The sequence below is a fragment of the Haliaeetus leucocephalus genome, unplaced genomic scaffold (genome assembly GCF_000737465.1).
Source record: "Haliaeetus leucocephalus isolate CR32 unplaced genomic scaffold, Haliaeetus_leucocephalus-4.0 Scaffold262, whole genome shotgun sequence".
NCBI classification, from domain to species: Eukaryota; Metazoa; Chordata; class Aves; order Accipitriformes; family Accipitridae; genus Haliaeetus; species Haliaeetus leucocephalus.
In genome coordinates this window covers 8,756,980-8,783,627 of record NW_010972698.1, presented here as the reverse complement: position 1 = coordinate 8,783,627, position 26,648 = coordinate 8,756,980, and the positions used below count along the sequence as shown (strand labels likewise).

The window sequence follows — 26,648 nt, the reverse complement described above, 5'->3', positions numbered from 1 at the left end:
GAACAGAAGTACGCTCTGGCATCTGGAGACCTGCAGGCAAACGCGGCCAGACCGAAGCCTGCTCCTTCTAAGGGCAGAAAGATTTGCAGCAGTTTAGAAGAGTGACAAAAAGACAAGAAGCTCACACCCCAAAGCACAAGAACTGTGGTTGATCACTGCTTCTTTCATCCTGCGGCTTCAGAAAAGGCTCGTCTCTGAGGCTGTTTATAAGGGCTACGAAATCAGAAGTGCTCACATCTGAAGAGAGCACACTGTGGCACTGCCAGCTCATGGATCCTTCCTGCACATCCTTCAGGTGTTAATTTAATTTGAGCCCCTGCCTTTCATATATAAAAACATGGTGTGGAAAAGAAGGCGGCGAGCATGACTAGCACAGACTTGGCTGCACGACTCTTCTGTTCTCCCTTTCAAAGGCTGAAAACCCATCCACAAAAAATAAAGAAAAGTGAAAAACACATTTCAGGATCAAATCCTTGCTTTAAAACTTATTATGCAACATACCTCAAGAAGCCCAAGAAAGAAAAAAAAAGTCTGAAGGAAAATAATTGTTCCCAATAGAAATCAATACTCATGGATTTTTTTGTGCTTCTATTTAAAGATAAAATATGCTTATAGCTGCAAGCTATATCCCACTACCCCCATTCATGACAATTCTGCTGGGCATGAAAAACCCAGAGCATTAGGGTGGTACCAAATTGTAACAGAGCAATAATCAAACCGTGTGCCAAAGTAAACAAGTCTGGATGATCACCAGGCTGACGCTGGGTTCCCCACAAAAAAAAGACCATGAGCCCACATCTTGGCACCCGCAGACCACGCATACACCGCCCTCCCCCCCAAAATAACCCCTCTCAAACCCCCAGAATTCTGTGTAATTTTGATGTGAATTATCTTATAGCCTTTCAAGAGGCAACTGTTTTGTAGCAATTAGCCACCAGAACACTTAACCACAAAACTAGGAATATTATCAGTACAGGGATGCTGCAGCCAGACATAGTAATTTCTAGATGAGGAAATGGCTGACGTATGAAGCAGGTTAGCTGTTTTAGGTAGAGCTGTGGCTTTTTTAGCAGCTGCTTTAGTAAGTGATGTAGAGCTATTGTAGTGCAACACAACTCAGGAAAGCAGAATTCAAAAGAAAAGACTCCAGCATTCACTTAAATTTCTGTACAATTCTAAGCTCTTTTGCTGTTAGTAAGAAAGTAGCACTCCCTGACCTAGGGAGAGCGTGCATCAACCAGCTCCAGGACATGCTGCTAACTGTTCCCCACAGCCCCTGCTTGCTAGTTCAAAAAGTTAATTTTGAGCCTAAACAGCCCTGGCAAAAATACATCTATCAATTCACAGAGGTACCTGTGTGTATCAAATCCATAAATAAGTTAATTGGCCACATATTACATACATTATTATATCAATTAATGCAATTTTCCTGTATATCAAAGTGGCCAACACGGCCATGATAGCCATAGCTAATGCTGAATAATCCAGCTACTAGAAGGGTAAGCAAAAACATGCAAAAAACTTGACTCCATACCAGAATTATCAGTCAGTGTTTCCAATTAAAAAAAAGTTGACTTCAGGATACAAACTAATACCAGAAGAGACGAGACCAACACTTAGCTAGAATAACCATTTGTATAGAAAAAAGCAAGGCTGTCTCAGTGACAGCAGAAGAAAGGAGGCATTATTCATAGCTAAAGCCTGAAAGTAGAAGATACTGACTTCGGTGCTTGACAGCAGCTGTTTGGGATATGACAGATGGCACTCGTGACTGATGCGGAAACACACTTCATGACTCCACCATGGAAACTGTACTTCTTGAATCTGTTCTACTTTAAAGTTCATAAAATAAGTCACATGCTTTACTGGTCCCTTTAAGAGGTTAGTCTAGTAAATGCTTTTTCAGAGAAAGGAGAAAAAAAATCCAGTAGGAACTTCTCCCTTTTCTGAGAAATGTCTGGGCAAGTCAAGTGCTCCTCTGGAGGCAGAAATACAACGGCCAAAGTCCTAACTGCCACCAATTACTTTGTTCTGTTTGGGTTTGGTTTTGTTTGTTTGGTTTTTTAAACAGCACAGCAGCTCATAATCAAATTTGCTATTTGGGTGTCATTTTCATCATGCTTTGACTTTCTACCTGGCTCCTCCATCTTGAAAAGCCATTATTAAATTGCCAAGTTAAACGTACAGCAATTAGAGATTTGAGGAGACAAACCAAAAGCCAAGCCTGCAACCCTCCTGACAGAGGATTATATTACCACCTTCTCTTATGAAAGGAAAAAAAAAGGTCTCAAGAGTTTTAAGGAAATAGGATCAACACCAGAAGTGCTGCATGAATTTAAGATAAAATTGTAAGGAGTCATTTTTTCCTATGTTTCTGCTTACATGATTACTTACAAGGGATACTGAAGGAAACCTACTTTTTCCCCCCTCCCAATTCTGCAGTCAATCACCTTTTCACCACCACACACACACAAAGAAAAAAAAAAAAGAAGAAATCACTAAACAGTAGTATGGGCCCATAGAGTTGATTTCAACTTTGGCATATGGCAATTGTGCCACCATCTGAAGCTACCAACTTAACCTCTTTATCTAAAACAGGCTATGTTTGAATTTGGAGGACTCAAAATTCCCTACAAGATCTGTCAGGCATAGCTTTCAAAATCCAGCTCAGACACCCAAATGCTGAAGTCATGTGAAAGTCAAGAAGATTTGTTAAATAAGGGTCTTTGCTCCTTTCAGTGCCTCTGGCACTGAGCCGGCATAACCCACACTGGTGCCCTTCTCTGTTAGCCCAGGACAGAGCTATGCCACCATGATGCCCCCAGGACTGCAGGCAGAGCCCAACTCGCACCCGGTCCTTGTGGATTTTGCACGTACAGAGCAAGTTTCTATCAAGGACAGAGCCTTTGCAGACAGTCATTTGAAAGAACTGCAGTTCACATGCACAGACTAAATGTTTTCTTCCTAAACTTACCAACAAAAACACAGCTAGAGTTTTCCACTGCGCCTCCTTCTCACGCTGAAAGCTTTTGCTACTTTCTCATAGAAGGCTGAAGAAGCCTTACCCCACACAAGACAACGACATTTCTTTGGCCCAGGCTGTCAGATGTCCAACCATCAGAAACGTAACCTGCCAGTGATAAATGACCACTCGTTTTCATGTGTTCAATGCTTTTATTTTGTGCTGTCAGTGCAAATTAAACACCAAGACTACCACCACTTGTGCAACAGCTTTCACAAAACAAATTACAAACATACAGCAATATACAACAGACCAAAACAGTAGTCTTACACTTTCAAGAGTCACAAAACCTACGCAGAATGAAATTAGACAGAAGAAATACAGCTATTACAAATATGTGACCGCTAGTGGCAAAGAAGCTTTGTTTTGAAAAATCTGAGAAAGCCAACCTATTTCAAACACTTTCATCCTCTAACAACCCTGTGCCCAATTTCTACCTGTAGTTGTAATGGCAGCCTATTTCAGTGCTTAAACAAGAACCAGGTGTCTCAGTGTTCCAGTGCAACCCCTCACAGAGGTACATGATGCAACATTCCTTTAGTGATAGCATATGGTTTTTACACATATTTTATGTAGTCAAAACCAAGCTTTGTGTTCCCTGCACTACAGTTTGTGTATGTATACTCTTTTCCTATGCTTTCCTATGTAATCGACTAAAACAACATCTTGTCAAGTCAACAATCACTAGCATAAACCTAAAGAGAAACATGAAATTTGAATGCAGTTTAATCAACTGAACCAGCCCACCAAGACAGGGTAGCGTTTACAAAACAGTATTAACACACAGAGTTGACAAACAAGATACAAGAGAAACCAAGGGCAAGAAGTGAGCTTATAGCTCCCAGATTTACATTCCTTGAGGCACATCATGAGGTGCAGGGTTAGGTGAGGCAATATAGCTGACCTGGTGCAGCGGTCCAGAACTTACAGCATTAGCAATTTGTGGAGAATTTCCATACGGTGCATTTACTGGATGCCAGGCACTAATATAGCGATAGGCAGGTACTAAAGAATCAAACCCAGGAAGAGATTGCTGGCTGAAGGGGTCCGACACGACTGGGTAATATACTGGCCCGTAGGACAGGGGTGGAGGCTCTGCATTTTGAAAGTTACCTTAAAAGAACAGAACAAAATACACACACACACCATATTTTACCATATCTATGGCCTTTTTTATGCAGACTTGCATTACCATGAACACAGCATTACTGTGGTGGCCAAAACGGAAAAGCCATTTAGATGACAATTTTATGCCCATGTATGTCCCTTCTAATGGAGGGGTCAAAATCATTTTGGGTTCCAAGTTACAACTAGAGGACAAACTTGCTCATCTTCTCACTAAACCCTGTTCCAAGAATTGCTTAGCTGCCTTCTGCTTTGGAGCGTCAGCTTTCAAGACAAACTCAGATAGAGAGCTAATATATTTTTTCCCTGTTTGATCTCTGACCATATGACACTAATCTATGCAAAAGAACCACCCTAGCTGAGCAGGCGGAAGCATTAGCAGAGCAATAAGCCTGTATGCCTCTGAGCAACAGTTTTGTTATGATGCACTCCTTTCCAACAGTTTGCCATGTTCCATAGATTTTAATGAGCTAGGCATCTGACCTTTTTGACATCTTTTTCCTCATTTAATACAATCATCCTGTTTCCTGCCAAGCGGATCTACAAGCTTGCTACAAAGCCACCCGGTGAAACTAAGTCTTGCTGTAAATCTTATGCACAGTAAGAGACACAGCTAGCAATAATGGCTACACAAGAGGTAACAGCTCAGCACGCTGAGCCTAAAAACAAGGCTTGCAACATCTTCCTTTTAAAAATTGCCCTGGAGCTGAAGTACCAGTGCTCAGTGCTTGCCAAAACTCAACTCCCTCCTTTAAATACAGGCATTCTGTTTTGATACCATCACTATTTGCTTATCAGTAAGCAAAGAGATTCCTTCACAGTTTTAGACAGAGTTCCCCTAAGTTAAAGGTAGCGTACCTAGTACAGGTCTAGAAAGGATTACTACTTCCCTTTTATGGCTTTAGAAAGCCCTTTACACATTGGTGGCTACACCAGTGACTCCGCCATACTTCAAGTAGTACCACAGATGGCAGAGGAATTTGTGTTAACCCCTTACAAGGTGTACTCTATGTCCTCCCAACCTCACGCTTCCTACAGGAAAGCAAAGCTGCAGGCAAGCAGCTCCTATGGAGCAGTCATGCTCTGAAAACCTGTTCCCTCACTTCTCATTAGTTGTGTCTGTGGTATAACACTTAAATACTAACCATTTGCAGGTGCTTCCAAGGGAACGTGGTGGATTTCAGTTCGCCCAGCATCAGTGTAGACCTGAGGTACTGACTGATCTAGGACAGGAGCTGGCTCAGCATATGCTGGATAAACTTCCACAGGCGATGGTGGCAGCGCTGGCTGTACATACACCATGGAAGGCCAATAGCTCTGATGATAATACTTGGAGAAAAGGAAAAAAAAAACAACCCACAAGGTCATGCATACAACCACATACTCTCCATCCCTCCTCCAAATCACTGCTAGTTTCAGATCTAAAGCTCCCAAGAAGTGCATTTTTTCCTTCCTAGCCCCTTAAGATACTACACATACCAAAGCAACCCAATACTGCCTACCAGAAAACATACTGCAATACCTGCAGCAATAGCCACCTCAGTTCCACATTGCTGTTGTGTCAGAAATCTTCACAGAGAAAGATTCCCACCTATCAACTTTGTCATATTCAAAGACATTTTTCTTATTTCTTCAATTGAAGAAGCTGACATTACTTCTTTTACTGCCCTGAGCAGCAGCAGCACTGACACTGCATATGACTGCTGGTGCAGAGACAACTCTTCAGCAGAGCAAGAGGTCACAGAACATGGAGAAATAGCGCTAACCAGTCTGAACACTGTTGTACAAGTCCTAGAAGACTCAAACCACACACGTCTAAATGGTCTTTGATGTCTTGTCTAGGTACACACCTTTTCTTAAGAATGGCTTGGGTTCCTCCCTTATCTTGAGGGAAAAAACAGTATTTATCCACCATTCTCCACAAAAACAAAAAAAACCCACCACCACAACCCAAAGTAAAACAACTAAACACACATACTAATGTGCTTCACTTCCCAAGCCGTTAATCTCCACCAAGCAAGCCTATATGTATTAATAGTCAAGTGCACAGGATGTACATTTAGCACGCTTGGAAGTCTTAAATACATCAGTACATTTGTCAAGAAAAACAGTTTTGAGAGGCAATTTTTTATACTCATTTTAAAAGCACTTACTTGCAATCCCAGATTAAAATAATACCGCAAGACCTTCGTATCTGAAAGGAAAGGTTATGACATTAAAGAGCAGAAGAGCATAAACCAAGAAGCAAAAGAAATTTACACACATTAAGAGCATTTTATTTTAAGTTACTCTTACTCAGTGAATAAGTGAATGAATGAATTTTAGCACTACTTTTCTTTAAAGTTGCAAGGGTAAAGAATACATCTTGAATATAAATAGTTGTTAAACCTACTTTATCTTTTTCAGTTAATCCAGTTAGCTATTTGTGCAATAGTAGAGCATTTGTCTGACCAACTTACTATCAAACTTCAATGATTACATTAGCTTTAATTTAACGTTTATTCATCTTGATTACTCAAGTGATAATTGTCAGTGTTGTTACAAGTCTCCCCTGTCAAAGCAACGAGGACTTAAGCAACTCTGGCTTCCTATTAAGGCTGCATTTTTAGAGGAAAAAGTATTTTATCAAATAAGAATTTGATTATGAGCCCCTAAATCAAGTTGACCACTACAAGTACTCCCTCCTTTCCTCACTACAGAAATGAGAAAGGGTTTGGGAGCACACAGACAGGCAGGAGCAGCCTTCTCATACACGAGTGACAATCCACCCCCAATGTATACGCATTAGATACACACTCTGCATACATATTGCAAATACCCATACGGGGCTGGCATGCGAGGCAACAGGCCAACTCCATGGAGGCTCCAGCTTCACACGGTTTCTGGCCAGTGTGAAGTCTGGCTCTGCCACTATCTCCATCTTCAGAGCTTTGCTGAACAATGACCACAGAGATGTGTCATATGCAGCAATCCTAAGACCTTCTGACCTAGTTCTGGGGTCCCCCCAGTTGTCCTATCAAGTCAGAAAATGGAGGAGGGGGAGGAATAAGGAATATATTCCCTCCTTCCCCTTCCTCACAAGGGTACTCAGTTCCCTGCTTTCTTGCAAGCAGTCTTTTACTTCTGCCTTCCATGAACTGAATAATTTGCCCCCAGGCAAATACATGACATGCTGAGAAGCAATCCCAGATGTATGGACGAACCTTGAAACCACTATCCAAGAACAACAGGGTTTTGAACTTGGAAATACATTTCCAACTGTCCAAAAACAGTGAAGCAGTTTTAAACCTTTAAAGTTGACCATTGAAAAGAAAAAAAGAGAGCACATTTTAACCCTGTGACACAGTTCTGGAACTGTGCACAAGAGACATTGTTGATTTCTCAGATTCAAATACTCAGATTCAAATACAGATTTGTTTTAAATGCTCAGGGAGAGCAAGTCACCTATTCCACAGCAGTAGGTTTGCACATGCATGCACACGCGCAGACTTTGCTTTAGTACTGCTGGGAACTGAAAGGGAAAGCAGGGAGACAACTCAAAAGGAGCAAGCCACTAAGGGCTTCAACTTAGCAACACCTTCAGAGTTACCATATATACCATCTTCTTACCACCTACCCACTTCCCTCTAGACCAGGGCCTTGGCTCCACATTGCTCCCCTGTCCACCCATCTACTATGCATGCACACTTTCCCAGCTGCTCTTCTACGCATCATATTTTGCTTCAGATAGGCACAGCAACAGAAATGCAAATGGCCAGTCTTGAAATGCACGAGGATTTGCTCCTCTGTGGCTGCTGCCAGTTCTCAACTCTTCTACTGTTCAGCAGCATATCTGATCAGGGCAACAATCCATGCAGCTATTTTAGGAAGTGCACACAGATCCTTCCTTACATCTAACAGCTGTAAGCTTACTCCTGAAAGTGCTGGTGATTGGCTATGATGCTGACCAGTCAGTAAAATATTAAAAATAACCCAAAGGCTAACACAAATGCCAACTTCTTAGTATCTAGCTGAAACTGCATCCATGTTTGGAACAAGTTGTTGTGGGTTTTGGTTTTTTTAAAAAAAATCTGATCTCATTCTTCAATTGTTTATGCAAATCTATGCAAAACAAGCATAAGAGCCGAATGAAACAGCTGCTTCATAGCAGCAATGATAACAGTACAAAGGAGAGCTGGGAGACTGAAGTGACAAACTGATACTGGAAATACTGACGTCTGTGGAATGCTGGAACAGAAGCCAGTACAGTAGGAGACCAGTTTTTGTTTATATTCCTCTTTTAGATGTCTAGAAATCAAGTCAATCTTCGCTAAAACATGACTACCTTATGAAGCAATAGCTAAGCCAAAAAAGTGAACTACCCCAACATGAAAACATAAAGACCATGTTGACTACTTATAAAAATCTCATCTCACAATGCATCAGGACAAAAATCATGATAGAATTTTTACTGTGCTGATGGGAAGCTCTGGTCAACCCTGAGCACTACTGCAGTCTCTGGAACACAGTAATATCAAGCGGTCTTTTATCAACAGCTCCTTCAAGTACAAGGGAGCAGGCAAGGGTAGGACACCTAAGGTCACCAAGTTAATAAACATGTTTCACAAGCCCTAAGATCCATTAAAAAAAAGATCTCAGAGACTGTGAAAACTGGAACAAATGCAGATGTACCAAGTAACACTAAGGCACAGGGCAGGGTTTCCTCCCAAGTCCAGGACTTCAGCCTGTTGACAAGTCATACCCCCCACCTATACCATGCCATCTCCAGCTAAGTGCACAGAACTCTAGGTCAAGTGTACCCACATACTTTACCCCACACTACTCCAAAGCTTCTGGATTTCTTAACTTAAAGGCCATAGAGATTATACTACACCAAGCAGTGTGTCAACATAAATGCTACATGCAATTCCTTGTTAACTACCAACCTGAAAATCCTTAACAAAATTTCTAGAGTCTATGCCAAGAAGAATATGGCCAGTATTATGTGGAGTGACTCAGCTGAAGAGCTACAGGCAGGGTCTGAAGAGGTTATTAATCCACATCCACTCCAGATTCTTGTCAGTACACTTAACACCCAACCCTCCTAAGTGCTGAGAGCCTCAGTTAAGGGCATTCAACTAAAGCTGAAAACCATTAACACTGATGTGCGCATAGTATCATCTAGAGCAATACTAATGCAGCAGGGAAGTGTAAACAGAGTATTCAAGATTAACAAAACCATGAATTGAGAGCACCTGCAAGAGAGCAGAGTTACTACAGACCACATTAGCAGTACCTGTGAAAGCAGCACACGGCCATAGTGTTTTGGAACCTGCCTTTCTCCAGATCGACTTCTGACAAGACAAGCATGTTACATGGTAAATGCAGCTAAAAGACTCCATACCATTTCAGCCCAAAGTTCTTCTGCAACCTAACAGATGTAGCTACCTGAACTGTAGATACCAAGAGCAGCTCTACCTTACCCAAAAGTAGCCCTCTAGGATTAGTACATTGAGGAAAGGCCCACAGAGGGACAACAGAGCTACTTTAGATGGCAATACGTCAAATGAAGCATGAAAACATTTTGCATTACTAAAACACTTTATGCTCCATCTTCAAGTAACAGATTTTGGAATAAAAGCCAAAAGCTTTACAGTCTGATGCAATAAAAGCTGCAACTGCCATATACCTAAAATGCAGTCAGTTACAGGGATGTTTGGGGTTTTTTTGGGGGGAGGTGGGGAGGAAAGCAAGTCAGGCAGTTATAGCAAAACTACACTTTTCAAAAGAGTGTAAAAAGGAACACTTGGATTTCACAGACCCTACATATATGCAGCCAGTTCATTCCCCCACTCACCCATGAATGAAAAACTACTCTCTACACCAACAGAGAACATGGGAGATTCAGGAACTTGAACTAAAAGTAGTTAAGTCTGATATAACCATGTCATCTCCTGTATCTATAGATGGCTGTTAGAATAAGCCAGCTATGATACACAGACTTTCAACATACCCAGTGTATGGGGGGGGGGGGATATTTTAAAAGTTTATGTATTTCAACCAATGTGCAGAGATATACCTACTACTTCAACAGCAAAAATGTTAACAGACAGCCAGTTTTGCACTGCTGCTCTTCAGAGTAGGCTACAGCTTACCTCTAGCTTGACCACACTACTGACAAAAATAGCTTCCCCCCATGCTCCCTGCCAGAGGAGGGACACAACCAACACACAGCCAACAATCCTTATCAGTTAAGACAAGACACTGTGGCACACAACAGTTTTATCTGCCTCTCGAGATGTGTGCAGCGATGCAATGGTGGCACGCTTGGGCCTCACAGCATTCTCCACCTAGAGAAAAACAAGTCACATAGCATAATAGCAAGCAGTACTGTTATTCCTGTAGCTGAGAGGCACTTAACTTGCAATAAGGACAGCAGACAGCTTGATCTTTGGGTTATTAAAAAAAAACAAACCAGCTCTGTGAATAACAGGGTCTGTTTATGCCTTGTCAGCCATAAACATGGCAGAATAAGGGAATAAATTAATAACAAAAAAAAAATCAAATATGTATATGCCTGTTGCACTGCCTACCAAGCTTGGCTGTCTGATGCAACCTTGCATGGTATGCTGATATTCTTAAGTTTTAAGAGCAAGTTGACCGACAATTACCACTTTCAAAATGAAGTCCACATTCAGCTGACAAAGCTGAAAGCTGTTTCTGAGCTGCTTTGCTGGTTGGTACTATGTTGGTCTTTGCACACTTGTTGCTTAATAGCTGAAACATACCACAAACACTGTCATAATTGATGCCCGTATACAAAAAAGGCTAGGCACCCAAGGAACAATACACTGTATCCCTGCTTTTTGATGCCACAAAATGAGATCTTGGAGCCCTACAGGAAAACACCACAATATCCCACTGAACTGTGCAACAGCACGACTGTATAAATACACAGTTGTTGTCTAAAGCTGCAGCCATCACATATTTGAGTCCAATATGAACTTGCTATTCAGAACTGGGAATTAAAACATTTTTAGCATAAGCATCCATATTATTTCGCACTCCCTGCGAGCTGCAAAGAGCCATTTCTTCTCACTAGAGGTATTCTGTTAAGTTTCCATGGAGAACACAAGTCAGAAGTGTGCTGAAGAGCAGCAGTAGTAAAAGCATAAAATACCATCATTACCTCGAGGTAGATCACTGCCACTGGGATCACAAGAGTAAGGTGGAAGAATGGCACCAGCCTCTCCCATCTCACTGACTGGAGGAAGAGGAGCTGAATAAACTGGGAATGGCATCGAAGAAACTGCTACAATTAGAAGGAAACAAAAGTCAAGTCAAATTTGCAATGGCATGTCAAATGAGCAAGATGCTAAGTCACAGAATTAACCATGTACTCCTTTGTCATCTCAGTGCCCCTAAATGCAAGCTTTAACACATTTCTCTTTAGTAATCACTTCAAAAGAAGTCCAGAAGAAATTTTAAAACTAGATGGGAAGTTTTCAGTCTCACAAGCCTTAACGGTATGGCTATCTGCAAGCTTTATATTCCAGTTAAGAATAAATGTCTTTTTCAATCATTTCTCCATACTAGAAGGCAGGCCAGACTTTCCTTACGTAACTGTCTGTCTTGGAACAACAGGGAACAGACTAATCACTTTAAGTCATCAGAAGCATGACAATAAGCCCACAAAAACACGGGAAGGTTCAAGACATGTCAGGCCACAAATATTTTGGACAGACTACTGTTAAATATTCATAAGTGGTCCACACCTCTAACACACCAGTAGGTTATTTGTAATGGCATCAGCAAGCAGACAGCTTAGAAACTGTGCTGACTAAACTCTCATGCAAAGCAGAAAGAAACAAGCCAAGGAGAAAAACGGAAAAGAAAAAGGGAGACGGAGTTAGGCAGAAGTGAAGGTGGAGGGTTTTTTGGATGCTAAATGAAGAGTTACAGAAGACATAAAAAGTCCTTTTTCTAAGAAGGGAAAAATCATTTTTTCTTAACAGACATTTCACAAGAACGACATAGATACAGCATTTCAGGTGACAAGTGCACCATGTGACAAACCACAAATTTGATCTCCTTGCATAGAAGTAACTAAGCACAGGTGCTAACTAAGGGGCACAAAATTGAATTGGACATTTGTGTGGATCCTGAACTATTCCAGGCAGTGACGCTTTTGGAAAGGATAGTAAAGCCTCAGGACCAATATCTCAACTCAAGAGGAAAGTTAACTGTAGGAAACGGGGGAAAGGGAGCTGCCATGAACTTTTGCCTTCTGAAAAAGAACTTCCTAGCAAAACAGCTGGCATTGATGGCTAAAGGTGGCAAGGGGGGAACCCAAAGCAGAGACCTCTAATTCCCATGCAAATTCAGGGGCAACTGTCGCCTCCAAAACATAAAAGCAAGAAGTCAGCAGTGAAGTTAGAACTACTAAGTCATTTTCAGACAAAGCAAGTGATTTTTTTTTTTTTTTTCAAAGCCTTTTAACATTTGTCTTGGATAGGTGGGGGAGGAAAGGCGGGGGGGCGGTGGAGAAAAAGATGTAACTGAAAATGTAAGACATCCAAGTTGACAGCCATAGTATGTACACTCTACCTGGCCTCCCTATAGAAAGGGGAGATACTATGACTGGCTGAACTGCTGTTTGTGGGGGAACTGCTGTTGTGACACTGGCTGGACTGGAGGCAGCAGGGTTTGAGGAGAAGCCTGTAGCTGGAGCAGCATAAACACCTGCTGAGGTTGAGATAGCCGTAGAGTTCACCATCACCTAGAAAAGAGTCAGAGTATTCAGCAGGCTGCCTCTACAACTGGCTTTCACAAAGACTACGGAAATATCACACAGTTCAAAAATTCTCACTTCACATAAATGCATTTTGGAAGTCCTAGCTGTAAAGGTAACTATCCCAGTTACCTAAAAATTGGCTTGAAAATACCAGTTTAGAGTTGCAGACACCTGCAAGGCACCTTCCTACCCTCCTGTTTTGCTTATTTATAGGGAATTGTATTCTTTGCTATAAGATGGTATAAGAGGCAGGTAGAGGGACCCCACAAACCGGCACTAACCAAGCGGAATGGTCACCTCTCCAAAGGGCTACCACAATAAAATACTAGATACTACCTTCTGGGGACAGCTGTAGGAAGCCACTCCATCTCGAGGTGACACAGAGACCGGCCCTTCTTCCTAAATGGATTCCAAAGCAAAGCATGGTCCATTTAAGAAGCAAAGAAGTCACAAGGCATACACACACCACACCCCTAAATTTTTTAAATTTATTTACTGATTATACACACACAGAGGACCTTTTGTAACTCAAGTAAAAGCAGTTTTATTCTGACATGCAACAGGGCTGGCTTTCAGCTCTACTGTAGGCCAGTAGGTGACTACAGATTTAGTTTCAGGTTTAAAAAAAAAAAAAAAAATCAGAGGCAAGATCTCTCCAGTCCCACAGTGGAGGAATGACACTAACTGGAATAGGACTTGAAGGGTAGCATGATAAAAGCAAGCGCTGTCTGGAGCAGAAAAAGAAGAAAAGTAAACAGCACTCAAGTACATGCTTTCTCTTTGCAGAAGGGAAGGTGGAAAATCATTTATGTATCTAGTACAATTCATACTGTACTTGCAGACTCAGACAAAAACCTCACCATTTAAGGAGGAAAAGGGGGGTGAATATATAAATGAAACCATCATCCCTTTCTTCCAAAAGAAGTCTCTGACCTACTGTGTTAAGCCTGCATCCAAGGACAGTTTCTATGAAGAATGCCACACACTTCAAGGATTCCTAATCTGAACAGACAGTGACTGAAGCTTACCAAGTTTGCTGTAGGTTCTGCTGAACTAAATACTGTTGCAGTTTCACAGTCAGGATCTGGAGGACATAGGCAAAATTATTTGAAAAGAGTAGCATTACATCTCATCCTTCAGAAACTTACAAAAACGTCATAATGACAGCATTACATTCACCAAGTGTTCTATCACTAAAGACTAAAGTTTTACTTACCTGGAGGTGCATAGATATATTCTTCATGAAATTTCCCTACAAGGGAGAGAACAGGAAGCTTTGATTTGGGGCAGGGAGGAAAGCTTAAAGCTGAAGTTACCACAATTACATTTCAGTGCATCCATTAATAAGCTGCTTTCAGTATCATCTTGTTTTGTGCAGAAAAGGTAGAGAAACACTCAAAATATGTTCATTTCATTATTCCACCAAGCGTCAAGGTTGCCATTACCAAATTTACACCATGCATTTTTAATCAGCAACTTGGCTCATGTCGTGGTTTAACCCCAGCCAGCAACTAAGCACCACGCAGCCACTCACTCACTCCCCCCCCATCCAGTGGGATGGGGGAGAAAATCAGGAAAAAAAGTAAAACTCGTGGGTTGAGATAAGAACGGTTTAATAGAACAGAAAAGAAGAAACTAATAATGATAACACTAATAAAATTACAACAGTAGTAATAAAAGGATTGGAATGTACAAATGATGCGCAGGACAATTGCTCACCACCCGCCGATCAACACCCAGCTAGTCCCCGAGCACCGATCCCCCCCCCCACACTTCCCAGTCCCTATACTAGATAGGATGTCGCATGGTATGGAATACACTGCTGGCCAGTTTGGGTCAGGGGCCCTGGCTGTGTCCTGTGCCAACTTCTTGTGCCCCTCCAGTCTTCTCGCTGGCTGGGCATGAGAAGCTGAAAAATCCTTGACTTTAGTCTAAACACTACTGAGCAAGAACTGAAAACATCAGTGTTATCAACATTCTTCGCATACTGAACTCAAAACATAGCACTGTACCAGCTACTAGGAAGACAGTTAACTCTATCCCAGCTGAAACCAGGACAGCTTGCTACAGACCTACACAATCACAAGGGTGATGGCGTAGCAAGCGTAAACTGAAGGGACACATTTCTATCAGACAGCGAAGAAAAATAATGTGCTCACAGGCATGTTCAAAGCTCACAACAAAACAGACATTTAGGACATACAAGGAACCTGCTTTGACAATCAAAAGCACACTGAAAGTCTTCTAAACCTGTCTCTTTACCCACTAATCCTTTAAGAACTCACCATTTTCACTTGTTTCTTCTTCCTCCTCAGAGGAATTCAGGCTCTGCTTGTTAGGCGGAACAGAGTTTGGGCCTCTCCTTGCTACCCAAAATCCTGCTGGACCATGGACAATGGGAACAGGGCTACTCTGGCTCTAAAAAGCAAAGTCAGAAGTGTGCAATTAGAAATAGTTTAAAGCCTTTCCATGCTCTACACACACACACAGAGTAGAAGTAGGCTAGCAGACCAAGCTTGCTGCAACCAAAACTTACTACAATTACCATTTGTGTGTCTGTTCCTATGCACCTTGATCGCAGCACAACAGTTGCTGACACATTTCTTTCCTTTACCTTTTGTTCCGCCTAGCATAGTTAAGGTAATTCATTTTTGAAGACCTACCACTGTCCTATGCCATACAGTCAAGTTGCTCCTCCCAGAACTTAGCCAGCTTTATCTCCAGCTCAAAGCCAGCTGAAAAGGAGGGAGCAGAACCCAGACAACAGCCAAGACTGCTACCCCCAACATATACTCCTGCATTCCTCATCCTGGAGCATTCCCACCACACCAACAGATCAAGATCAGTTCATCCAAATACTCTAATTATCATGGAAAAGGATTATCTTTAGGTCACAACTAGTGAAACCCATGGGTGGCTGCTGGCATAGACACCACTGTCTGCACTAACCTGACCCACACATGCAAGCCTGACTCTTTCAGAGAGCAGCAGCCATCAAGGTTTCCCACAGGACTCCTTTAACACTTCACATGCCCTTTGTCTTTGCTTTGAAGTCAGTCCTTAGCTGCACCACAATTTAAAATACAGAGTTCTCTGAAGCAGGAATATAGGATTGAGATGCTCAAGTAAAAGAAGTTGATTCACTCTTTTGTGATGGCTAAGGTGACACTCAAAATTCTCCTCAGAAGACATGGTGACTATGAGATCGATAAAGTGCTCAGAGAGGCTTGTAAGATTTCCAAGGTTGAAGCAGAGGTGGTAAGTCAGAAGATTCTCCCACCAGGCCTCTAGTAGGATGGCAGAGTTTTCTGCGAGATGCATCTTTCCCCACGAAATGTTATATTCCTTTACTAAACAAGACAAGGAAGAGACAGAGAAAAGGCTTTGGCATTGACAATAACAAAGTCACTGAAAGAACATGAAAAACTATTCATTAGGAGCTGCAGGTATATAGTCTAGCAACAGGGAGGAAAAGCTAGTAAGCTATATTGATTTCATGTCAGAAAAACAAAAATTGTAGGATAATCTGTCCTTATTCCTTGACACTCTTGGAGGAAAACTGGAGCAAAGATTACAGATCTAGCACATGAGGATGAATTTAAAAATGGCTGCTGCTGAAACAGCCCTGAGCAGGTTCCCTCGCTCTCATTTAAATACAAGCCTAACACTTGTTAAGTTCACTACTTCAACACAGTAAAAAGAAATTCAAATCTACCCGTTTTTTTTTAAAAAAAAGATCAGCTTTCCTATTCAGATACCTAAATATTAATTGATTTTTTTGTCGCATATCCAGCTTTGTACTAGACTTGAACTACAAATAAATAAAAGGTTTATTTTAAAGTTTAAGAATACACTGTGCCACTTCATCTACAACCTGACAGAAACACTGTTTAAAGAAGTCTGGATTTGGAATTTACTCCTGTTTCTGTAGCAGAAGAAATTGTTTCAGGAACAACAAGCTAGCCCAAAACATCACAACTATAAATTCATAGGAACAATCCAGGCTATCACTATGCAGTTTCTGAATCTAGTTACATGAATGATAAATTACAGTGTGGCAAACAAGTGAAAAACTTTCTCCCACAATATTTAGAGCTAGACAGACATCCACAGTAGGAAGGGATTTTTTGTTTTGTTTTCAAACAGCTATAGAAAGGAGAAACATGACCCTACTTTTATGAAAATATACTAAAGAGAAAACAAGTGCTGTCGGTGAAGGGAGGAAAGAAAGGGAACATTTAGAAAACTTTAGGTTTTAAGCAGGTTTTACAGGATCTAGACTGATTTCAGCCTTCCCTTCTCAAAAACACATTCACTGCTAAAGCTTATTCCAAGCAAAAAAAAAAAAAAAAGAAAAAAAAGCTGCTGTATATTTAGGTAAAGTAATGCTGCACATTTGTACAGCTTCCCCCCCTCCTTAAGAGGTTTTAACATATTCATTGTTCATAACTTACTGGTAAAGTAGGAAAAGCAGTGTCATGCTCTCCTTCAATTTCATAGAAAGTTATAGTTTCTTCTGATCCTTGAGGCTCCTCTCCATTCCCTGGTACAAACCCATACTGACATTCCTTATTCACACACTGCATCTGACGGCGGCTACGGCTGTATGAGCTTTAAAAACAAGAAAAGAGGTTAAGAATCACCACTATCTGGAGCTTCACCTTGGTTTCATTGCTCAGTTTTAACTCTGTTCTTTTTGGAGAGACACAATAAACCCAGTTTCATATTGTGCCATTAACAGCCAACTCAGCCCTCCACACACCACCACCCACCCCAACTCTTTTAGAGCAATGTTTTGTAAAGAGGTTTATATTCACTTACCAGGACCTGCAGGAGAAACTGTCATAGCTCTGATAGCATCTCTTTCCTGGACTGGGGCAGAATGCTATTTGAGGGCCAACCATGTTGTGCCTGTTTATAAATCGGGCAGATCCCCTAAGTTTAAAGGGTAAAAGGTGCAATTACCAGGAAGTGCCTCTCAGGTGGAACTCATTTGTAGTTTTACCTATTAAATAGCACAAACTCTCTCCTAACTAGTCTGCAGCAAGAATGAACAGAAAACAAGCGGTGATGTCATACAGGTTTTTCAAGGCTTCATACCTTGGCATCCCAAATCCACGGTTATGTCTCTGAGGAGGATTCTGAGGATGATAGGGTTCATAAGGTGCCATGTTTCCACCACCCTGTGAGCAGTGAACTGGAGGAGAGCGCCCCGAAGGACCACTGTGCTGTAGCCGGGGTGGAAGAACTGGCTGACCCCTGCTATAAGCCACAGTCATAAAGACTTCCTTTCCACGAACTTTCTTAAGGATTCTCTTCCGTGTTTTCATATCCATTTCTGCAGTTTCAATTGAGGACAGAAAAGATACGATTTACACCTTCAATGGCTGACTCCAGAACTATGTTCTCGTTATCATTTGAGAAGAATCAGTATTTGGACGGAAGAGAAAGAGCCAATGGCCTAGCCCAGAAAAAGTGCATTTTAAGTACACAAACTTCATACCCTTATTTTGAAAGCTCAAGCAGGCATTCTAAATTATGAGCAGAATACAAACATCTCACATGTGAATACCTTCCCAACTTCAGCTAATCAAACCAGCACTCTCAGTGTTAAAATCTCTTTATGAAGGCTGCATTTATTTATTAAAAAAACTTCTCCAAATTAAACAAATACAATCCATATTTAATTGCCTGGGCAAGTCCTAGTTCATCCATGCATCTCTGCTAAGGCCAAATCAGACAAACTTTTTGGTTCACAGACCCAATCTTTATACATGGTTCTCAAATGCCCAATGTCTTCTTGGTAATTTTGAGCAATACTAACTTTGCTATGTATTTTCAATGGATTTGCTCTTTTGCAAAGGCAAATTCATCCCTATGTCTGAAGGATCACTTTACATTAAACCCCTGCAGTGACCAGGTTTTTTTACCACAGGCTGAATTAAGTCACTTCCAATATCCAAAGACTGCTACTGTTAAAACTGTCATGAGTGTCTCCCCTGTTGTCCCGTGGCCCCACGGGAAGGAATGCTTGTGGAAACCTTGTACAAACCTATTCCTGAGAAGTATCCCCCTGTTATTTTCTGATAGGTTCCTCCTTTTCGGCTGGGAACCATATTCCAAGCAAGGACAGGTGCCACTTGTGTCACTGGTTTTAAGTTTGCCAAAGGAACTGTATGCCTACACAGAGAACACTGATGTTAGCAGTGCCACAAAGATACACTGTGCATAACTGCACAACAACATAAGCTGAAGCAACACCAAGACAGACGAAAAGTAGAAAAAAAGCCAAACTTAAAGAGTGTAAGGACCTTGTGGAAATTAAAAAAATCTGTTTCTCTGACACCAAGCACACATTACTGCTACTTGTTTATTAAAAAAGCAAGCTAGGATTTAGTCGCAACACTATTGACTTCCTGGGTGAAGTCTTTCTTCCCTGCATTTGTTTGTCTTCAGAGGTATACCTGAAAGCATTTGACAACACAGCATTTTTACAATATGTCATCAAGCTGAATTCTAGGTTTAGAGAAGGGTGTATGCTTTGAACAGCAAGGTGGAGAAAGTCATTAGACTCACCAGAAGTGCCAATTATTTAGTTGTTTGGGTACAACATAAAAACTCCAGAGAAACCAACAGCAGAGCGTAATTTGCTATCCATGTATTAAGCGCAAACTGCAAAGACCACTTTCACGTTCCAGAAAAGAAAGAGCAGAAAGATTTCAGAGAAAGCATTACAATAATGATTTTGGTCATTAGAAATCAAAGAGAAAAAACTTCCTGCAACATTCTATTTGAAGGGTGACAGCCATCAAGGAAGCAAAGCCTCTCTTTATATTTAAAAGCCTAGGTTCTCTTTTCTTTTCAAAGTATCTCAACAATCCTATTTTAAGCCTCTGTGAATATACAGACTCAACCAGAAAGAGTTCAAACATCAAGTTGTCACCAGACTGCTTACTTTTCTGCCAGCTCCTCAACAAATACGGTCAACGTGTTGCCATCCTGTCCAACTTCCTGGATATGAGCGTTGTAATACTTACCTCCAGGCTCCAGACGTACCTGGAGAGAGAACAAGGGAAAATCTAAAAAACCCAAACTGTATCAGGGGATTCAGAATACTGTCTACAAAGCACTACTAGCAAAGGCCGCTCCTAGCTGATCCTGTTACTGAGTTAACCGAGAGTCTCAAATACTTCTTAAAAATAAAGAGCACTGTACTAATTTCGAGGAGGAAGGAAAATAATAATAATAATAATAATAATAATAATGTCTTGTGAGTGACTGAGAGGTAAGAAGGTACCTGCTTTCTAACTTATTTTTATACACTGTTCCAAGCAGGTAAGTACCAAGGAAGACCATTATTTAAGAACTTAAGGAGGATGGAGGATAAAACAAGAAATTGGAATGGAAAGCTCTGCTCAGCTAGAAACAAGTCACTGGGCGAATCATCAGCACTACCTCAAACAGTGATAAAAAATAAGCCGTCACTACCTACGACATTGGAATACAAAGAAAGCTGACCTTCCTTTCAGCATCTCCTGGCCAGATCATGCTTCTCCTCCCTTTTCAGCTCTTCCTTTTCTGTTTTATGAATATATTTGCTACATTACTGTTGAGAAGCAGAAGACTGTCCAGACTTGTTGCTGACCCCCAGTGAAAATCTAATAGACAACTACCTCAAATGCACACCCTGTGCATTTTGAGCTCTCAGTCTAGAACTTCCACACTCACAGAACATATATCACTGCTTTGCAATGAATTTCCAAGCAGCTTTTCCTTCATACTACCCAACGTTTAAAGGAAGATTTTTAAAAAGAAATTAAACTAAAAAAGAAAGTCAGATTAATAGCCACAAGGAAAAGAACGAGAAAAGCCTTGGAAAATTCTATGAAGTCACATGATTTTATGGCTTACCATACTCCATTTAATGCAGCTGTAATAGTTTATCATAACTGAATCTCCTTTGAGTACTAACCTGACACTTGTCTCCTAAATAGTACTGTCTCCCAGCAAACACCATGTAGTCAGTTTTTTGAAGCTCTAAAAAAATAAATAAATAAAAATGAAAAAGCCTTTAAACCACTGTTCTTTTTTCACGTATCCTATAACTACTTCATGACAGCATCCAACTACGTATTACAGGCCAAATGAGTTAAGATATTTCCTACGCGTATCTGAACTGTCCCCACAGTAATGGTGAAGTAACTGTAGATGTTCTTATAACAGACCATAACTAGCCTAAGCCACAGGAGATGAATAATATGCAGATAGTGCAGTAAATAGCACTACTACTTCAATACTACAATGTGTTTTTTGATGGTACTGAGTTAATCCTGTATTTAATGCCAATTCTGGTATTGAAAGTATTGGACATGTCTTGTCTTGCCAGAGTACTGGTAGAACTTAGCAAAAATGAGATGTCATCCAGGAAAAACTAACATTGCCTAAAGTCTCCTTGCTGCAAGATTTCAGTATGTTTTTCTCCATTCCTTGGCTGGATTCTCTGCACATCAGTACTCTACATAGATAATTAGTTACTATACTCTGTTCCAAGAATTTTAATGACCCCTCATTACTACTTATGCAGTCCTTCAGTATGCAAAGCACTTCAGGTCAGACATCAAACACCCCTTCAAAACTTATCTTTCTTGGTAACTTCTTGCTTTACAGATCAGCCATAGTGTATGCCAAAAAGCAGCAACCTATCCCAAGCCATGAAGACCATGAAATCTCTCCAAAATGTTCAAGCCCAGAAGAGCTGGGAAGCAAGAGAAAACTCATCTCATTTGACAGATCTCAGTGCTAAATTTGAGATCTTCATTATTATACAATTCTGAAGCCAAAATCGTGCTTTAAAAAGCAAAAGTCCTTGCACACATGCTGCAACAAAAAACTCTCGAATTTCAGTATGATTTCCAATACAACAGAATGGTAGCAGAGTTCTGTACTCTGATCCGACTCCTCCTATTTCCTATACTATAATCAGTAAGTAGCAGAGGTCAGATTTTTAGCAATCTTATCACCATTATACAGTGTCAGAAGCAGTTTATTTTGTACTGAAATGAAGCCAAGAAACCAGCTACTAGCAAGAAGGTGTAATACCTACAAGTATCTGCTGGGTTAACCAGTATCCTTCACATTTCAGCTGTGAAGAAACAAGTGACATAGGCCTCAGATTTGTAAATGTAACACTGAGCCTGTACAGAAGTTGTGGTTTTCTTCCCTTTTTGAAGATACCTTTTCTGCTGTCCAGCCAAACGTCAAACTCCACATTCCGATAGATCTCAGGGTCCAGCGCCTTTAGTACTTTATAAGGAACAGGCATCTTTGTTGGATTTTCTGGCAGCTAAAACCAGAGTTGAAACGGAACATTAACAAGTGCATTTAATGTGTTCAGCATAGTCTCTATCCTGCCAGCACCTGTGAATGATTTTAAGATGTACACACACTGTTTTCCAAAATTTTCACTTCCACTATATTTGCCTAAAAACTAAAGCTCAAGAACATGAAGACACATTTAGGCATTCAGAAGCTGAGTAAACAGACTTTGGAAAGGTTAGAAACAGGCTCAAGAGTAACATTTGGCATGTTCTTTACTCAAAAAGAATCAAAGGAAGCTAACTAGACCAATGAAGCCATGGCTTCAAAAGTTGGCGGGAATTTAAGTTATTATATCTGAAAACAGGTTTCTATAGAGTTTCTAAAACTGTTCCAAAGTGATTTATACTGTGTTCAAAACAAAAGTGAACCGATTTAAACCATTTCTGGGAAAAACAAACAGCAGACCAGGAAACATCTGCTAAACTCCATCTTTGGAGGGGGGGAATATTAGCTAGAGACAAACAAGAGAATCTCCGAAAGGAAAAAAGGTTTATGCAATTAATAGAAACTCAAGGGCAAAACCAAAAGACAAGCAGATGGAAGAAATAAGCCACCCACTTTCCAAAAAGTCATTTTTAAAAAGTGGAAAAGAGGGTTTAGCCCCAACAAGGGTAACATCATACAACAACAACAAAACAAAACAAAAAAACCCCAAACCACCACCATAAGGAATTCTTCCCTAACTGACAAACCTTTTCTTCTTCAATGCCTTGTTTGAACTTATCTTCCTGTGGATTATCAGTACCATTGCCTTCCCAGTCGTCCACTCTAAGTAATTGAAAATAAGATTACAGAAGATGCAATACATAATTTCTAGCCAGGATTAAAATTAAGCAACTGCTCATACAATCTGAAAAAGCACCACGGTGCCATCAAGTGGTAGGTTTTGCCTTAAACACGACAACCCTCTTCCTAGTTTCAAGAACATGACCTTTACTTGTTCCAACACCCACCCCTAACAAGGGCTACTGCTTGCATTAGGAAATGAAGATGATCCCACTGGCTGATTAAACTCTTGCACTGTCAAGTACAAGACACCCTGTTCTAAGTCCTATCAAACCAATGTCATCTGCAAGCATTCAGTAATGGTCAGAGGCATCCCTCAAGCCTTTCTAGTAATCTGAACAACACAGGATATGAGACTTTCTATAGGTACATTCTGTCTGTTCCCCTCATCCCCAGTGATCCAACAGACTTGAATAATGCCACTATTTAATTATCTATCTGGGATATGATTTCATTAAAAAAGGACAAACAAAGCAGAGCTCATTTTCTCAGTCCACTATTGCCTCTGCAGAGATATAGAGGCTTAGAAAAGCAATAACAGTTTCTCACTAAAAAAAAATATTCTGATGATGTAAGGAACATTTTTATTTACAAATAAGCTGTCATTTTACAGAGTAACAGGCAACTATAACATAGCCAGCAGCAGAGGATGTTGAACTATATGATGACACTTCCCATCTTCAAGGAAAGCACACTCTCTTCTACAATATACTTCAGCTTTGTGTTTGTGTCATGAGATAGGAAAAAGAGTTAATACCCCATGAACATTCAAAGAAACTTGGAAAAGTTGCCCTTCACAAGGTTTTAAATCTTTTTGCTTCCCTTTTACCACATTCCCTTCCCAAAAAACTACCTCTTTTCTGATGGATTTCTGGATACTTTTTCATGAAGACAATCAAAGTTTGCATCCTCACTTCCTACAGAGCCACTGTTTCTGTTCTTCTTGGATCCACTTCGAAACACCTCAACTGCAGACCGTAATTCTTCCTCATCCATGCCAAACACATCTTTGTACAGGATCTCGTACAATACAGCTGAACAAATCAACACAAAGCTTGAACCAAATTAAGATAATACCAGACCCATAAGAACTGCTGCAATTTTCAAGGTAAGCAGATCTTCAGTATTATCTACTGTTACAAGGCACTAGTTATATTAAATTCAATTAAGAAGAGGATCATAAAATAATTCAGGTGGGAAGAAGGGACCTCTGGAAGTCATTTGGTCCAATACCCCACTTAACAGATGGAATAATGAGCATATGTATATATTAATATACAATAAATGAGCTTCCATCTTTCTCCTCCCCACCTCTGAAACCATAACAAACACTGCCTATAAACATATGAAAACATGTAATTCTCTTCCATAGAAAAATGATTTCAAGTTTACCCTGGCAAATAGCAGCATTTTCCTGGAATTGTTTTGTATACACAGAGTCATAATGGTCATTGCCGGAACAACACAGTAAAATCTGGGGGGGAAAGAAAAAAAAAGCTTTAAGGCTGGAATTATGTAAAACCTCACTCTTTCTATTTGATATCCTAGCTCAAGACTACATTATTCTTTCATTCCACAGTCGACACCAACTTATCAAGAAAACAGTAAATATTCTTGATATAAGTATGAAAAAGCTGTAGAATCAGCTTAAAACTGAACCCTAGTTAAAGTCTCTAAATAAGTTTGTCTATTATACAAAGAAAAAGTATCAATTTTTACATCATGCTGTATTAAACATGAAATAAAGAGTTTGTTTCCAGCTTGCCTCCAAAACCACCAATTGCTCAAGAGGCAAAATAAATACAGGCCATCAAATGCCGTACCCCTGAGATACTCTGTCCAAGTATCAAAGGCACATTTCACCCTTCCCTACCTGAGGGACTAGAATAGCATCTACTACTTTTACGCTCAACAAAGCCTTGCTTTTAATAAGCAATATTATGCTGCCTTTTGAAAAGATGCATGCTTTCTGCAACATATGCATTGATACACCAAGTAATAAACATATAGCATCAAACCCCATCTTGGCATGTGACCACAGCCAACTGCAGCTGGCAGAAGCCCTTAGGCAGCTGTCAGCACATTGCCAGCAAGGATGCTTCCCAGTGAACCAGCAGGAGCTGGGATGCCAGGGCTCTTAATTCAGTGTGCACTATGTCTTCTGCCAACACAAGCTCTCATCTCATGGTGAGAATGAGCAACACCAGAAAGAACTGCTGCCTGTACATGCAGTCTAATGACAGACAGCTGCCAACACTTAATGAGACCTCTGGTGGTAAAGCCTTTGAGGACAAACACACATTTAGACCATACTACTTGATTTTTAAAGTTATAGCTCATTTTGGAATTAGATTAAGCTACACAGGAAACTAACTACATAAAAAAGAAAGAAGAGCATGTAAACAAAGACAGTAATACTAACAAACAGAGAAGAACAGCTGCAGCAACACAGATTTCAGAGCTAACTAGCCACTTTGGCAAATACCATAGCCCATACTGAAATCCATACCGCAGCAACTTCACTGGCATTATGCCTGAGCTAGCCACGTAATTGTGCAGGCACATCTACATGAATGCACAAAAACCAAGAGGGGTCAGATGTAATACAGAGTATTTCTCCTTTATGTTGCTTCTTTTTGCCCTCAGCAGTAATTCTTGTGTAGATAAGCTGTTTGATTAGTTCCCATAACTGGGCTCTATTTGTATGTCATAGAAATGAATCAGTTTGTTAGATTAAACTGTTCACATTAACTTTCCCTTTTCAGGAGGAAAAACTGCACATCTCATCCAACTTCAGGAAGAGAAGCCCTGGGGGTTGGGGGACAACACCTCCTCTCCACCAGTATGATAAACATATCTTGTTCTGCTCTTCAACTCAACCCAGATATTTCATTCTACCCTGCCAGATCAGTCAAATTCCCACTGGGAAGTGTTGTTAGCCAAAGAGATTTCAGAAACATGAAAGAACATTCTGGAATTGTGATGTTACCTCTTCCTGCCAAAATTAAACTTCTTTCCAATAACGAGCTGGAGTAACAAAAAAGATTGGCAGGGGAACAGCACACAATCCATCCCTCCGATGGGAAGCAAAGCTACTGTAACTGAGTTAACCATTGTGCAAATACTATGCTTTTTCCATGACCTGAAGTCAGCTTTAGGGTTTTGTTCAGGTACACAAGAGCACCGGAGTTAGAAGAGCTCAATTCCAGTGGCAAGTTTTTACAACTAAGCAGGACTGGAGGTAACTAGGATTCAGGGGTAGAGGTAGGAAATTGCCTCACTTCTCCTCACCTTGTCTTCAAATCCATTGTCTGTAGCATAAGTGGGTGTTTTTCCAGGGTACCGGTACAGAATGAAGTCTCGCCTAGGTAAGCAGAGGAAAAACAAGACTTGAAAGATCATACTTTTAGTAGAACAATGTTATGAAGAAGTTTGCAGGGAGCTGTTTAGAGAATCCGCTGCTGGTTTATAGAAAAATCAAGTAGAATACTTTTCCTGATAAATGAATGCTACCATACAGCAATAGCTAGATAAGCAAACACCACCCATCTCGGGGGCGGGGGG

The 26,648-nt window shown here is 40.7% G+C and overlaps 1 protein-coding gene across 1 annotated transcript in view; it reads right to left on the bottom strand.

Annotated features, from left to right (window-relative positions):
* Positions 1-3,851: 3,851 nt before the first annotated feature.
* The window catches only part of ALG13 (ALG13, UDP-N-acetylglucosaminyltransferase subunit), a 30,124-nt gene continuing 7,327 nt past the window's right edge, over positions 3,852-26,648 (bottom strand). The window contains exons 9-27 of the mRNA XM_010569149.1: positions 26,376-26,448; positions 24,477-24,558; positions 23,938-24,118; positions 22,991-23,066; positions 22,155-22,263; positions 20,893-20,957; positions 19,876-19,976; positions 18,973-19,100; positions 18,021-18,258; positions 17,742-17,855; positions 17,375-17,531; positions 15,206-15,338; positions 14,137-14,172; positions 13,949-14,004; positions 12,734-12,905; positions 11,316-11,438; positions 6,301-6,341; positions 5,293-5,476; positions 3,852-4,135 (exon numbers count right to left, since the gene is read on the bottom strand). Coding sequence (XP_010567451.1) covers positions 3,870-4,135; positions 5,293-5,476; positions 6,301-6,341; positions 11,316-11,438; positions 12,734-12,905; positions 13,949-14,004; positions 14,137-14,172; positions 15,206-15,338; positions 17,375-17,531; positions 17,742-17,855; positions 18,021-18,258; positions 18,973-19,100; positions 19,876-19,976; positions 20,893-20,957; positions 22,155-22,263; positions 22,991-23,066; positions 23,938-24,118; positions 24,477-24,558; positions 26,376-26,448 — 2,335 coding nt within the window. The 3' untranslated portion in view covers positions 3,852-3,869. The remainder of the gene's footprint in view (positions 4,136-5,292; positions 5,477-6,300; positions 6,342-11,315; positions 11,439-12,733; positions 12,906-13,948; positions 14,005-14,136; positions 14,173-15,205; positions 15,339-17,374; positions 17,532-17,741; positions 17,856-18,020; positions 18,259-18,972; positions 19,101-19,875; positions 19,977-20,892; positions 20,958-22,154; positions 22,264-22,990; positions 23,067-23,937; positions 24,119-24,476; positions 24,559-26,375; positions 26,449-26,648) is intronic.